General features: G+C 50.4%; 2 protein-coding genes across 3 annotated transcripts in view; one reads left to right on the top strand and one right to left on the bottom strand.

The window, feature by feature from the left end:
* Nucleotides 1-660: 660 nt before the first annotated feature.
* LOC127044955 (caspase-7-like) lies at nucleotides 661-10,610 on the bottom strand. The gene is made up of 4 exons (XM_050940288.1): nucleotides 10,281-10,610; nucleotides 8,539-8,711; nucleotides 2,465-2,594; nucleotides 661-1,394 (listed from the first exon to the last, which is right to left on the bottom strand). Exons 1-4 carry the CDS (start codon nucleotides 10,477-10,479, stop codon nucleotides 1,150-1,152), a joined length of 747 nt encoding a protein of 248 aa, XP_050796245.1. The 5' UTR covers nucleotides 10,480-10,610; the 3' UTR covers nucleotides 661-1,149.
* ELMOD3 (ELMO domain containing 3) overlaps nucleotides 2,539-15,050 on the top strand; it is a 66,370-nt gene continuing 53,858 nt past the window's right edge. The window contains exons 1-3 of one of the 2 annotated variants that reach the window (XM_050940179.1): nucleotides 2,539-2,628; nucleotides 5,468-5,678; nucleotides 6,154-6,237. The gene's annotated coding sequence lies outside the window, so the exon portion shown is untranslated. The remainder of the gene's footprint in view (nucleotides 2,629-5,467; nucleotides 5,679-6,153; nucleotides 6,238-15,050) is intronic. The other variant, XM_050940180.1, reaches the window with a different exon arrangement.

A 15,050-nucleotide genomic window follows, 5' to 3' on the forward strand; every position in this document is an offset into this window, starting at 1 on the left:
TGGGGAGCTTTAGGGTGTAAAACCAGAGAGAGCCTGGGACAGGGATCCTTATTCCCAAAACTTTATAATCATATTTATGGCTGCAGAGCACAGCTAGTGTGAGAAGAACAACTCAAATATAAGGAGGAAAATTTCTGCTTGCTCAGTCAGCTGTGTAGAGCCAGTCTCATGAGGAACTTATGTGGGGCCCTGGTAACTGAAATGTAAGTCACTGAGGGCTAGGTGGGTTTCTGAGATACATTGAGCTAGACCCAACTGGTAGCACTGGCGTTGCACAAAGGCCCTTGGGTTTTGGCACAGATACAACCGATCAGCACATGCTGTCGTCTTTGATCCTCACACGCAAAAACGTTAAGGTTCAGGCACTCAGCTGAGCCCTGAGCTCCTCCACCCCCTCTGGAATGGGAGTTTAGTTCCCAAAATGCCTGTTGGAAAATGGAGAAATGCAGAGCAAAGGTGACACATCACACGCACCACTGCCTCCCACCTTAAGTCTGCCCCCTCCCGAATGCCAAGAGTTAACTGGGATCATCACAGCACCGTACACAGCCCTTATTATCATCCTTAGTATCAGATACTAGAGTTCAAAGGAGGCATTCAGCTAGAAGTTTCAGGTGGATCCTGCCTATAGATTTTGCCATCCTTGGAGAAAAAAAAAAGGAAAGAAAGTTGAAAGAGTTCAAAATAGCTGAGTGGCCCCTAACTCAGGAATTCCTTAACCAGATAAACTCTGATTTACTTCACATACTCTACTTTGGGCCTGGAACTGGGCCACCAGTTTTCAAACTGCTCTGATTGTGTATGTGGATATTAGAGATTGGAAAATGTAGTTGTAAACGGGCTGTTGCAACTTTAACGATTGTGCAGCTACAAGCTGGCCCAGAATCAAACAGCTCAGTCTCTAGAATGTGTTTTAAATAATAGTGCAATGTTAGTTTTATTATTCATAGAGCACTGGAGAGGTGCATGGCCCTTCATTTGCTCATACAGCACAAAAGTCCTAGTCCCGTGGACTCGATAAACTGTCGGGACAGAAATGCTGCTGGCCCTCACGCGCTCTGTGGTTCCCTTTGCAGTCACTGGCCATGCACAGCACTCCTGAAAGGGTTGGAAAGCAGCTGGTGGCTCCCTCCGGCGAGATCCAAGTTCTCAGAGTTTGACGGTCTCTGTGGTTTGGGTGGAGAATGGATAAACCTCTCGCACCATGTTGGTGACAAAGCAGGGCATTTCCTTGTGTCCCTGGTGTGGCCCTTTGGCTTCGCAATGAAACGCGACTTTCCAGCTGATGCGGGTCATTAGACGTGCAAGTTCAAGATGCCGCTCATCGCCTTCCAGAAACTCTAGCAAGGTCTGGAGAAACATGGAGCCCAGCGGATTGAGGAAAGCGCTGTAGCCTGAAAGTACCAGAGAAAGGACGTTGTCTCTTGTGGGTGTAAATTCCCAGAGGGCTGCTTCATTCAAATACCGAAGCAGCTGCTGTGCTGGGGACTGGGAGGAGACCGGTTGACCCACTGTTTCCATGGCCCCATCTACACTACAGAATGGAATCAGGACTCCATCGTGCCAGGTGTTGTACAAACGCAGAGCCTACAGCAGAAATGGCAGCACCTGTTTGCCAGCCATGGTGTGTTGCCCTGGTACTAGAGGAGAAGCCTTCCTGGAGCCTCGTCTCAGGTCTTTCCAGCACTGTGTCATGGAAACCTGCAGGTTTTCAGTTTAAATTAACCTGCATCAAAACATGTCTCCCTCCTTCCCCTCCAGAGGCCTGGTGGGGGGTGCAGGGCCAGCGTGGGAACAGGGGCAAGCGACTGATCGGGATGAGGGGTACACTTATACCCATCTGGCTGAGGAAAGCCTTGGGTTGAGGGGCCCCTGTGGGAGCCAGGGGTGTGAAGGGAAGGAACAGTCACTTTTTTTTCTGTGTCCGCCGCCTCTGTGTCCCACCCCCCAAACGCAAGCCAAGAGCAACTTTATTCCCTTCTCGGCCAGCATGGGGCCCGGCTGGGCCCTGGGGCAGGTGAAGCAGCATGTAAAATGGCTGTGCAGCTAGTGTCATGACTCCCCCATCAAACCCCACATCAGGGCCCCCCTCTTTGAACAATTCCCCCTCTGAGGATCCTGGGCTGAGACTCGACACTGTTTCCCGACAAGCCTTTTCGGTGGGATTCTCCCCACCACCTCCGCGTTTAACTAAGAGAAGTTCAATGTTTCTTTCCCAAAATAGCGTGAAAGGGGACAGCTGTGACTCCGGCACCAGAGCTACAGAGTCAAACTGGTGGCTGTTGCTGGAGACTAGACGGCTCCCTGTTGGGCAGCAGTTCTGCTCCACGGCCATTGTCCAAAGGGCATGGCTGGTGCAGCACAGACGGGCCAGAAGGGTGTGGGAGCTGAAGGAGCAGAATCGATCCTTGGGTGACAGCCCTTTACGGCCTACGGTCCTGGCGCTGTCTCTGCGCTCACTCACCTGGACTGCAGGCGAACATCACGGCCGTGCTGTCAGGGATGGAGAGGTAGTGTGAGAAGCTGTCTGCTGGGGGCCGGCCGCTGTCCGTCTCCACCCACACACCTGGATCCGTCACATTCCCACGGCAGGCCTGGAAACACAAGTGCGACAATCAGCCAGCAAAGGTCTGTATTGGGTGCTGTTCGTTCCAGTGATATCCCGTCTGGCCTCCTCTGGGGCAGGCGTAAGCCCCCTTCATCTCCCCCTTCCCCCAGGCCTGGAGCTCCCCTTCATCTCCCCCTCTGCACAAGCCTAGCTGGAACCCCTAGCTATCTTCCCCTCCCCTCCAGGCCTGGAACCCCACTTCATCTTCCCCACTCCACAGGCCTGGAGCCACCCAGCCATCTCCTGTTCTCCACAGGTCTAGAGGCCCCATCTGTCTCTCCCTTCCCCTCCATGGCTGGCACAGAACCCCACACACCAACCCTTCCTGGCAGCAGATTGGGGGGGATTTGGAAAGATCAGCAATCTGGGCAGAGGCTAATCAAAGGAGACAGCTTGGAAAATGCCTTCCTTGGAGCAGACCCCTGCCATGCAGCTGGCCAGGCTCAGTCTGACACTGGGGTAGTTGGTTTTGTACATTTATTACCTGGCTGTCTGGATTGCAAGCTCCTTGGGGCAGAGACTGGATCTGTCTAGGCTCTGGATCTGTCTAGGCTCTGTTCTGCAAGCGCTCAAAAATAGACACCGCTGGCTGGATCCTCTCCTTGCTTCTGGCCACTCTGTACCGCAGAGTAGCCAGAATCTGCCCTGGATCTGTCAGATCCATAGTGAGTGAGGTTCATTCACACCCTATGGCTGTTTGGTGGCCAGTTACTGAGGAACTAGCCCTTTAAGGAGTTTGTGGCTCCTCTGGGCCTGTGGCAGTCTTCACCCACCTCCCCAGGTGAAAGGAATGAGTTAAAGGGGCAGATAATGGGAGCATGTGACTCAGACCCACAGGCTAAGTGTAGGGAGATGGCTCAGAGAGCAGAAAGGTCGTGTGAGGTTCTTACAGGGGCTCTGGAAGGGTCTGTCTACCAGTGAAAAGCAAAAAGCTGGCTGAAGTCCCCTGCAGTATGTGTTGGGGACAATGGATTGCTAAGCCGGGGATGGGTATAATGGCCTGGCAAGCCAGTCCCCACCAGGGGAGGGTAACTACAAAGCTCCAGGCGTGTGGTCTCCTTTCCCTGTGGAAGAAGGGAAACTGAGGCAGTACCAGAGTCTGATACCAGGTGAGCCTTGGGTACATGGCCCCTATGTGACGTGTGTGGTGTCTGGGAATGGGTGACAGGGAATGGATCACTTGATGATTCCCTGTTCTGTTCATTCCTTCTGGGACACCTGCCATTGGCCACTGTCGGAAGACAGGATACTGGGATAGATGGACCCTTGATCTGACCCAGTATGGCTGATCTTATGTCTCATTTGTTATATAGTGGGATGTGTGTCAACATGAGTCCTAATTACCAGCAAGGATGCCAGTCTCAGATGAGAGGCATCCCAGGGCTGGAATGAGGCCCGTCGGCAGGGGCTTTCTGGGGCAGGGGTTGCATTGCAGCTGTTTCTCTGGTACCTGCCTGTCAATAAACAGGACCTTGGCTGCTAGCACTAAAGGCTTACACGTGGCTGGCAGACTCTGTGCACTGCAACCTGCATAGCCTGAAATTGCCTCCCCCTTTCAGTGACCAAACTCTCTCTGGAGAGTCTCTGTTGTTATTATGCATGGTTATGATCCTGTGGTCATGCCCAGAGGTTCTGAGCAGATGTTTATAGCGCTAGTTGTTGTACAAACACACACATCATTAACAAGCTGACTTCCGGTAAACCCCAGCACAAGAAGCCAGCTCAACACAAGCCGGAGCAGGCAAGTGGCGTGGGTGTGTTAGTGACCTTTCAGTACTGAGCAGGGGCCTTAATAGTGTGGCTCGTAGCGAGGGCATTTCTTGTACAACAATGAACGTATTCAGTTAATCCTGTCAATGGCATGGGCAGGGAGCGGGCACCTCCCGGGACTGTTCTGCAGCGGAGTCACTGCAGACGCTCCAGCTCTGATGCTTCCTGCGCTGTTCATTGCGGTGTGAATGCGTTAGTAACCTGCGTTGCTCTGGCTTACATCGGAGAGTTGCTGTCAGGCAGGCCTATCCGTTTGACCCATGAGGTGGCGTGTACTGTATCATTTAAAAATGCAAATCATTTAAAAAACGGAGGGCTTGGAAAGCCACAGATGACACAGGCTACAGCCAGGTGCTATGCAAGTGTCTTTCCTGTTTGTGCTGAATGGTGGAGGAACGAGTCTTCCTGCTACTGCCTCTCCATCATGCCTTGCAGTCTCTAGCGCTCCCCCAGCTCCTCAGCTTGGACCTGCTGCGCCCCTTGCTCCTCCAGGCTTGGGTGACTCGAGCTGAGATGGCCAGTCACGAAGAACAGTACAGTGACTTGGCCCCGGCTGTTGGCTACCAGGATGATTCTCACTTGTGCCAGGGGTGGGATCCGAACCCGAGATGGGGTTCCTTGGCCCACTGTGCCCCCTCTCAGCAATTAGTTCCTGATGCCCCCCCAAGTCCACTTATTACAGGAACCCCCTAGGAGGTGATTATTTCTCCCCATGTTTTGGGAGAGAAAACATCATATACTGAAATGCTGCACCTGTTCTCTCTGCTGTACTAATCTGTCTCTGAGCTCATGGGCAAGTGTTAGCTAAACGAGGTTCCCTCAGGTTGCCCCTCCCCCCCCAAGTCTCGTTCGGAGTGGCATTGGGGATGCCCTAAAGTGGAGCTCTTCTTGGATATTACTGAATGGATGCACCTGACTGGCATTAGACGGCGCTGTAGCTGTCTCAGAGCATGGCTTTCTGTCTTGAACCACTGAGTTCATGAAAAATGCCAAGACACCTTTTGAGAGAGTTGGCACATTAGCCCTTAGGCCCTGGACTAATTCCAACTGGTTAATTACTTTCCGCCTCTGTAAACTTCTTCCCCTTAGGCTTAGCAGGTAAACAGAAATCATTGCCTCTTTCGAAGTGGAAAAACCTGACAATCTCCCTGAATAGTGCAATGTTCTGCAGGAGATTCTTCCAACTATTCCCAAGTCTCCAGCTCCCAACTCCTTGGCAAACAGACTGCAGACCATGGAGTCTATGCAGAGCAGGGAGATTGCCTTCTAGCACTAAGGGACTAATGGACCAAGGCTGTGGGTGAGATTTTCTAAGTCACCTAAGGCCTATTTTTAAAACGGATGTTGTCACAGGTTGCACTGAAGAGCCTCTTAGACACTATTGAAAACTTTGCCTGACCTCTCTTTGCTCGTACTACTACATCCCACTGCTGCTTTCAGCACAGTGTCATAGAATATCAGGGTTGGAAGGGACCTCAGGAGGTATCTAGTCCAACCCCCTGCTCAAAGCAGGACCAATTCCCAACTAAATCATCCAATCCCCAACTAAATCATCACAGTAACTGCTGTGATTTAACTGGAGTAGATGCCACAGCTCTACACTCCAATTGTTCCTCTCCAACAGGACCCAAAGAGTGTGAGGGGTCACAGGGAGCCTATCCCACCAGGACCCATCCTGTCTTTACTGCTCATCAATATCTACATGAGACCAGGTGGAGACACCTTCTGCTAATGATATGCCAATGACACCTGACTGCTTATCTCATTGTTCACAGATGCAACCTAAAGCATCTCCAGGAAGCTGGAATGCCTGTAGATCAGCACCAGCATGGAGAATTCCTGGCTCCAGGTGAACTCAGGTAAGATGGAAAACATGCTGTCAGAAGGGTAGGGAAGGCTTTAGGGAATTAGCTAAGACTGTCCTTCATTTCCACTAAAGCAGGGCTGGCCAACCTGGGGCTCCGGAGCCACATGCGGCTCTTCAGAAGTTAATATGCGGCTCCTTGTCTAGGCACTGACTCCGGGGCTGGAGCTACAGGTGCCAACTTTCCAGTGTGCCTAGGGGGTGCTCACTGCTCAACCCCTGGCTCTGCCTTGGGCCCAGCCCCCACTCCACCCCTTCCCACCCACTTCCCTGAGCCTGCCATGTCCTCGCTCCTCCCACCCAGAGCCTTCTGCATGCCACGAAACAGCTGATTGGGAGGTGCAGGGAGGGAGGGGCAGGTGCTGATTGGCTGGGCTGCTGGTGGGTTGGAAATGCTGGGAGTGGGTGGGGGAAGCTGCTGGGGGGCTGCTGACGTATTACTGTGGCTCTTTGGCAATGTAAATAGTTAAATTCTGGCTCCTTCTCAGGCTCAGGTTGGCCACCCCTGCACTCAAGCCATCCACTGGCCATTCATGAGGCCTCAGGGAGCTATTTGATTGCTCACTAAGTCTAGTTGGTAAGGTAGCATCACTGGCAAAACGATACCTTCTTCATCCACTAGGTTACTAGGACACCCCATCCCTTCCACCATGATGAGGAAGTGGCCATGATAACCCACATGTTTGTTACCTCCAGCCTGGATTGTGTAAATTGCTATGGGGAGTAGGAGGAGAAACCAGTGACATGAGTATATTCTTAATGCAAGTTTTTTGGTCATGCAACAGCCACCAGTCCCTGAACAGAGGTGGTTGCAAATAGCATGTAGGATGGGATCTCAGCCCAAACACCAATGCCAGTTCCCAGGGAGCTGAGGCCTATGTGAGGCAATGACTGTGTAACCCTTTAGCCACTAGGCAGAGAACTGAGACTTGTGATGCTATCATGTATGCCACAAAATATCTGTGATCTGTGGAGCACTTTGGGTTATCCTGGAGCTGGTGGCAGACTGGCAAGATTGAGGCAAAGTGATTTGTTAGCCTCGGTCTCAAATGTTCAGTCCCCAGATTCACTCCAGAGCTACAGGAACTCCTCGGTGCAATGTAAGCCCCTTGCTTTGTTAGTGAGACATTGATGAATGACTCCATCATTCATGGGGTGTAAACATTCTCTGAATTGTTTGGATGGATCATGCTGTGGTCTCTCGCTATTTGTATTGGGTGGCTGTTCACTGGCATCGTTTCTGCTTCTGGATGGACGACTGAGACGTCTTCACACACGAAAATAATGAAGAACAGGCAATGCATTGCACGCTTTCGGGAGCTGATTATCAGCATCGTCCTGCGTAACATCTGTGAACCTTGCAGAGCCACAAGTGCTTGCACAGATGGCTGCTTGTTGGAATACGTGTGGTTATCTAATGATCTGACCCTCCCTATCAGAGCTGACCTTGATTCTTCTGGTTGTGTAAATGTTTGTGAATTGGGTGCATTACTCTTCCACCAGCTCCAATCTGCCTGTCGAGCACAGCTGTAAAAGAGTACGATCGCAGCCCGAGTGGACGAACCTGAGTATGTAAAGCCGGTACTGACCGCATCTTACCAAACGGATTAACGTACCGATGACAACGACTTAGTATAATGCTAGGCAAGCTTAACAGAATTCCATCAAAATCCACAGCACCATCCTGAGTCAAATGCACAGCACCATCTGAGGACCTGATATGTCCAGAGGAATCAGTAAAATGTGCTCAGGAAGTGGGTTTTTCTTTTCTTTTCTCCTAAAGCTTCTTATGCTTCCCTCTCCCCCACTGCCCCCTTTTCCCCCCAAATACTTCCATGTCCTCCAGTGTGAGAACCTCTGGTCTACAGACAGTTGGGAGCTTCTTTTCTCCCTGTCTGTAATAGGAGGAGGAGGGGCCATTCAATTAAATTAAAAGGTGAGAAACTCAGACCTGAGAAAAGGAAATAGTACTTTAGACAGCATGTGATTAGCCTGTGGAACTCACTGTCACATGATGTCATTGAGGCCAAGAACTTAGCGTGATTCAGAAAAGGATTGGACATTCATAGGGCTAACAAGAATATCCAGAGTTGTTCTAAGTAACGACATAAGTTCTAGAAGGGATGTTAAATCTCAGGCTTAAGGGCTTAAACCAGGATGAGACCTAATGTGGAGGTCCCACATCTGCTGTTATGAGGCTCTTACACCTCTCTCTGAAGCATTGGTGCTGGCCGCTGACTGAATACTGGGCTAGATGAACCTTGGGTCTGATCCTGTCTAGTGGTTCCCATGTTACCTGTATAAAGAAGATCTTGGGCTTTCCAGCTAGCACTGGGCACCTTCGTGGCAATAATATCTGGAAAATCCTTGTTAGCTTGACCAGCTCTCCCCAGCAGTCGTATATTGCCCCCTCCTCGCCGTGGCTGGACAGAATGCTGACAAAGCAATCACCATGCTCTTCCCTGCTCTCTGTAAAGACACATTAGTGCAGCAGCTCTTTAGAGCAGCGTGATATCTGGCTGACACCCACGAGGAGAAAGGATGGGCCTGTGGGTCAGATACGAGCCTGGGACATAGGGGAGCTGGGGTCAGTTTCCTGCCCCTGACTCACTGTGTGACCCTGGGCAAAACACTTAGGGAAACGGAGGCCCAGAGAGGTCTGTAAAAATGGGAAGAATACCTCTTGCCTCCTAGGGTGTTGTGGAAATAAATACACTTGCTGGGGTTCTCTTTAGGGTATGTGTATGCCCCCCCTTCCATGAGCACCTCAGTCCTTTGCAGTGGTGGAACCTGTCACTGATAGCAGAGGGCTCTTTAACCTAGCATACAAAGGCCAGGCAAGACCCAGTGGTTGGTCACTGAAGTTAGATAAACTCAGAGAGGAGATAAGTCGTCCCAGTGGCCCAGCACCCTCTCTGTGAATGTATCATCTAGGGATGTGGTGCGTTCTCCATCACGTGGAGTCTCTCAATCAAGATTGGACATCTTTTTCTAAAAGACCTTCCCCAGCACCACCTTGAGTGACAAGGTCCGATGCAGGAATCCCTGGGGGAGACTCTTGGGCTGGCACCTTTTCAGCCTGGAGGAAGGGTGTGTCAGAGGCAGGAATGGGCAGTAGCTGTAATGCACTGGACTCAGGTTCTCCCCAGATGGAATATAATGATCCCTTAGGGACCAGAGCAGCTGGCACAAGCTAGAGCAGCCTCAAGACTGCTCTAAGCTGGGCTGGGGCAGAGAATCAGGGAGCTGTACCCAGTTGTTGGTTCTTAGTATATCCGGCTCTTTCTCCCTCTTGGGCTGTTGAGGAGGGGAGCTGTCCTCAGCAAGGAGCTCCCTTCGGTGCAGATGGAACCAGCCATGCTCCTTTCTGCAATCCCTGGGATTGCGCAGCCTGGCAGGGAAGCGGGCATTGCAACAGCCAGAACTAGTCTGTTCCCTCCTGTGATGCAGCAGGTCACCAGCTGGGCAGGGACGGCTGTTCCCTGCAGCCCCATCAGGAGGTAATTGAGAAGACAGCGCAATGGTGTGGCAATGGTGCTGACTAAAACCCTCCTGTGTGGACTCGCTAGGAGCTCATTTTCCACCCCAAACTCAACCTTTGCCCCTTAGCACAGTCACTCTCAAGGGATCCCGTTTACAACCTCACTTGCTACAGGTTGGTCACCTCAGGGGTAGGTGATCCTCATGGCCCTTTCTGGCCATGAGGTTTAGGAGTCTCCCCCTCTCATTCTTTGGTTGCTTTCTCGCTCCCCGAGACGTCCATCTCAGTCCCATCTCTCCTGAGAGTAGGACCGAGCAAGGGAAGGGTTTATAAATATACCCTCCCTAAGGGGCTGGGGGTTGTGAGTGGCATGTGCTGCCTGGGATATGCCAGCCCAAGGGGGGGGGGTGTCTATTCCCCGCCCCACACACACACACAGTGACAACTGTGCACAATTGATGTTCCAAGCTGCAACAAATGTAATGCAAGCCCCATCCATCCACTGGTCCCAACACGCAGCTTCGCACACTGCCAGGAGCAAAGCAGGGGACACGTACCTTGCCGGTAGATCTCCTCTATGTCTTTGGCTGCCTGGTCATAGTACAACTTCACTGCATAGTTGAGTTTGGATAATGCTTTAAACAGCTTGTCTGCTTCTCTCTTGGCCCCTTTCCTGGGTTGCAGTGGCTCAGTCCTGCTGCAGAATGCGTAATTGACAATTATGACAGCCCTGTTCTTTCTCTGCTGCATGGACATGCTGTGAAATCCCTTTGGCAGCGCTCAGATGAGGCCAGCTGGCAGCACCTATCGCTTCAGCAGGAGTGATCTCGGTTTCCTCTACCTGCGATATCTGGCTTCTCACTCAGCGAGGGTGGAGTACTCCTAGAAAAGCATATCCTGCTTCACGGGATGACTCAGTGCCAACACAGCTGTCCTACCCAGTCCGCTCTCAACCCTGCAGAGCTCACGTCATGTGCAAAACAGGGCCAGACTAAGGCGTAGATGGGGCTGTAGACCTCGCTCCAGCTCCTGGATTCAGGGGATGACATTGGTGTCTTATTACCTTTTATTTAAGTAAAAGGCTAAGTTCGATGTCAAGCTTTTCCTCTGCAATGTGTAGGAAGTGTATCTAAAGCAGGAAAGTCTGCCTGAGTCTGCAGCCAGCCTGAAGCAAGCTCTGTGCGGGTGAAACACCTCATGTTCCTAATGGGGTGTTGGCACCAAGACTTGATACAAAGGTACGGGGTGACCCTGGGGTCAGAGAGGTGCCTTTTGCTCATCCTCTGGAAAGCTGTTTAAATTTGGCCAAGCTCTAATCCTCTGAATGTAAATGTTTGCATGTGCTCAGAGCCTTAGAGAAGGCTCAACCTTGGAAACTACATTTCCTACAGAAAGACTTCTCCTCAAGGGAGAACCATCAGGGCTGCAGGGGCTGAGCTGGACTTTCCCCACCATTGCTGCTCCTGGCTGCTGAAGTGTGAGAGCAGTGAGATTGTTCATGTGCTGTCAATGCTCCTGCTGGTTGCTTCCTCCTTCTCTGTTCCTCTCCTCTCTGCTTTCAAGGTGGGGGACAGGCGCAGAGGAGAGGGTAAGGAAGGCGGGGTAGGGGATAGTAACTGTGATGACAGGGACAGAAGAGGATGGGGTTGTAGGGATATGAAAGGAGCTGGCTCATGGCGGCACGGGGGTGGGGGAATGGATCTATAATCACTTGAACTCTCCCTTCCAGAATATAAAAGAGAACAAGATGTCTGAGTCAACACGCCTCTGCTGTTTTGCAAATAACTGAAACCCACTGGCAAAGTGTGTGTCTTTGCCCCTTTTGTGGTGGTCTGTGTAAGAGAACAGCCTACTACTGCTACCGTTCCATTAGCTCAAGGGGCAGAAGTCTGTGCTGTGGATCTAAAGGTCCCACCCTTGCTGATGATCCGTGTGTGATCAATGTGGTTCCAAGTGCTGGAGCTTCTGTCTTTTCAGATTTACAGTTGTGTATGTCACCTGAATGAGGCAGGTGAGGGGGTGTGGAAAAGGATGTGGTTGTGTAATTAGAGGCTGTATAACACATATGCACAAGGCTGTATGCCTGCAGCTGCAGCCTTCTGGTAGGGTAGCTGCTCTGAGTGAGAGATCATTGCTGGCCATTCAGCCCCCTCACACCTGAGCCACCTCAGAACTCCTGAGCATATAGAGCGACAGGGGCCTGGCCTGTGACTTGCTTCCGCTATACAAATAATGGCCTAGTGACTTATTGTGCCACGACCGCCTTGTCTGGGCTCTCTGGCTTTAACTGCACTTTGGCTTCATTACCCGGAAAGAGCAGGTCTGAGGTAGGTATTCCCCGAACGGCCACGGCGATGCAAAGAAATCATTTAGCTTCTCAGCAATGTCCTTATCTTACTTCCTTGCTCTATTTAAACCCTGTGATCCAGCTGGCTCAGAAATTCTTTAACAGGCGTCCTGCTTCGGATGCACTTAAATAATCTCGTTTGACTCCTTTGGCTGAGGAAAGGATTTTGGGGGCAGGAAGTGGGGAGGATTTTGGGATCAGGCTTTCCCCTTTATTCACTCTTTACTCTCCTCAGCTTTTCTTTCTCTATCGCCAACCCCAAGTGTATACAAACCATGAGCCAGGCCTTTGAAATCAGGAGACTGGCTTTAAAAGAAAAAATAAATTCGGAGTTCATTGGGTTTGCTTTCTGAGCTTTCAGGGAGTTCTTGGGTCATGCTTTCAAGCTTGTTGTTTTCTGTGAAACCAGGAGGGCTAGAAACTTTAAAAAATAATTGAAATCTGATAGTCTCACCTAATCACATGACTCCAGGAGCTGGGGCTTTAAGAAATGCACCAAGTAGTGAGACTCCTGATTAAAATCAGAAGTGGGCTTGCTTCAGGGCATGAGAGGAGTGGTGGGCAGCAGCCTCTCTGCTGCGGGGCAGGATCTCACAAACACGGGTCTTGTTTAGATTCCAAGCCACACAGGCTAACTAAAGGCCTGGACTATGCACAAAGCTCCTCCCTTTTAAGCAGAGGGGCGATTTTTTGTTTTTAAACTGATCTAGTGAAACCTGAGACAGCTTTGCATGTGGAGACTCCTTAATTGATTTAAGCCTGGGTAAGATGGGTTTAGCTTGCTGTCATAAACAGATAAGTAAGAGTTAATAGAACAGAAGTACTTCATATCTTTTTTTGCCTGTAAAGGGTTAACAAGTTCAGTGAGCCTGGCTGTCACCTGACCAGAGGACCAATCAGGGGACAGGATACTTTCAAATCTTGAGGGAGGGAAGTTTTTGTGTGTGCTGTTAGTGTTTGGTTGGTCTCTCTGGGTTCTGAGAGTGACCAGATGTGCAACCAGGTTTCTCTCCAATCTCTTTGATACAGTCACTTATATGTCCAGAATAGTGAGTACTAGGTAGATAAGGCAAGTTAGGCTTATGTTTGTTTTCTTTATTTGCAAATGTGTATTTGGCTGGAAGGAGTTCAAATGTGTATTTTGCTGAAAGGATTTTAATTTGTACTTGTATACTTAGGCTGGGAGGGTATTCCCAGTGTCTATAGCCAAAGACCCTGTAACATATTCCATCTTAAATTTACAAAGATAATTTTTACTGTTTTTCCTTCTTTAATTAAAAGCTTTTCTTGTTTAAGAACCTGATTGCTTTTTTATTCTGGTGAGACCCCAGGGGACTGGGTCTGGATCCACCAGGGAATTGGTGGGGAGAAAGGAGGGAAGGGGGAGAGAGAGGTTAATTTCTCTCTGTGTTAGGATTACTTTCTCTCTCAGGGAGAGTTTGGGAGGGGGATTGAGAAGGAGGGGGGAAGGTGAATTTTCCTCTCTGTTTTAAGATTCAAGGAGTTTGAATCACAGTGATCTTCCAGGGTAACCCAGGGAGGGGAAGTCTGGGAGAGGCAATGGTGGGGGAAAGGGTTTTCTTTCCTTGTGTTTAGATCCAGAGGGTCTGGGTCTTGGGGTTCCCCGGGCAAGGTTTTTGGGGGACCAGAGTGTACCAGGCACTGGAATTCCTGGTTGGTGGCAGCGCTACAGGTCCTAAGCTGGTAATCAAGCTTAAAGGAATTCATGCTGGTACCCCATCTCTTGGACACTAAGGTTCAGAGTGGGGATTTATACCATGACACTTGCCCATGTGTAAATTTTCAAGGACAAGCTAAACTGCTCTAACCAGGTTCAAAGTGCTCCACACAGCTGTCTGCACTGGCTTAAGCAAATAAGCTAAAGGACCCAGTTGCAACTGTGTGTGTAGATGCCTGAAAAGACACTTATGTTAAACCAATGCAAAACCCTGTGTAGACACTTATTAATTAAGCTAAATCAGATTTTAAAATTTTGAATGAGGGAAGCTACTTTAGCTAAGTGGACATTAAGTCAAATGGGGAGCGGGAGCATCCACATGGGGTTTTGCTCTAGTTTAACTGAACCGATGCAGTTCTGATTTAGACAAAACCTTTGTCTCCCTCTACCCCTTCAGTTCTCTGGTGGCAGGATCCAACCGGTTCTGGCACCATGGTGAGTTGTGATGCAGGCAGAGAGCAGACACACGCTGGGGAGGGGGGAATAAAGGTAAGGGCTTTGCTAGTAACAGACCCTGTAGTGAATCAGAAGGGGCATAAGAGCAGCCATACTGGGTCAGACCAAAGGTCCATCTAGCCCAGTATCCTGTCTTCTGACAGTGGCCAATGCCAGGTGCTTCAGAGGGAATGAACAGAACAGGGAATCATCAAGTGATCCAGCCCATCGCACATTCCAGCTTCTGGCAAACAGAGGCAAGGGACACCATCCCTGCCCATCCTGGCTAATAGCCATCTTGGTAGAGCTATTCCTGGCTATAGGGAAGCCCTTGAAGGTAGCTAAAAATACTTTCCAGCAGAGGGTAAGGCAGGAGGGGGCCACAGTCCGTGAGAACGGAAGGAACTGTGACCGTGTATAAAACGGCTGGCACCATTTGGTACTGGCCATCTTAGAATCAATTTCATAGGACTCCATGTTGCAAGGTGCTCAGCATCAGGCCCATTACAGGATCCAAACCTGTTGCCCTTGGATTTCTTGCCAGCTGATTATGAGCGTAGGAACAAATCCCACTCTGGAGAAGGTCAAACCGGAAGCCGGTGAACACTGCGGGTTTTGGACTCTGTTCCCTGGTGCGTCCTATGAATGAGATAAGGGGCTTGGGCATTAGGTGTGCAACGAACAGCCAAGGCAAACCTGAGAGCCGTTTGTAGATACGGAGAGAGTGGCAGCCGGGTCTGTGCACTGTCGAGGTGGCAGTTACGTCCCTGGCTTAATCCACAGAGTTGAGCCTTTAAAATTTGTAGG

The sequence above is a fragment of the Gopherus flavomarginatus genome, chromosome 2 (assembly GCF_025201925.1).
Source record: "Gopherus flavomarginatus isolate rGopFla2 chromosome 2, rGopFla2.mat.asm, whole genome shotgun sequence".
NCBI lineage: Eukaryota > Metazoa > Chordata > Testudines > Testudinidae > Gopherus > Gopherus flavomarginatus.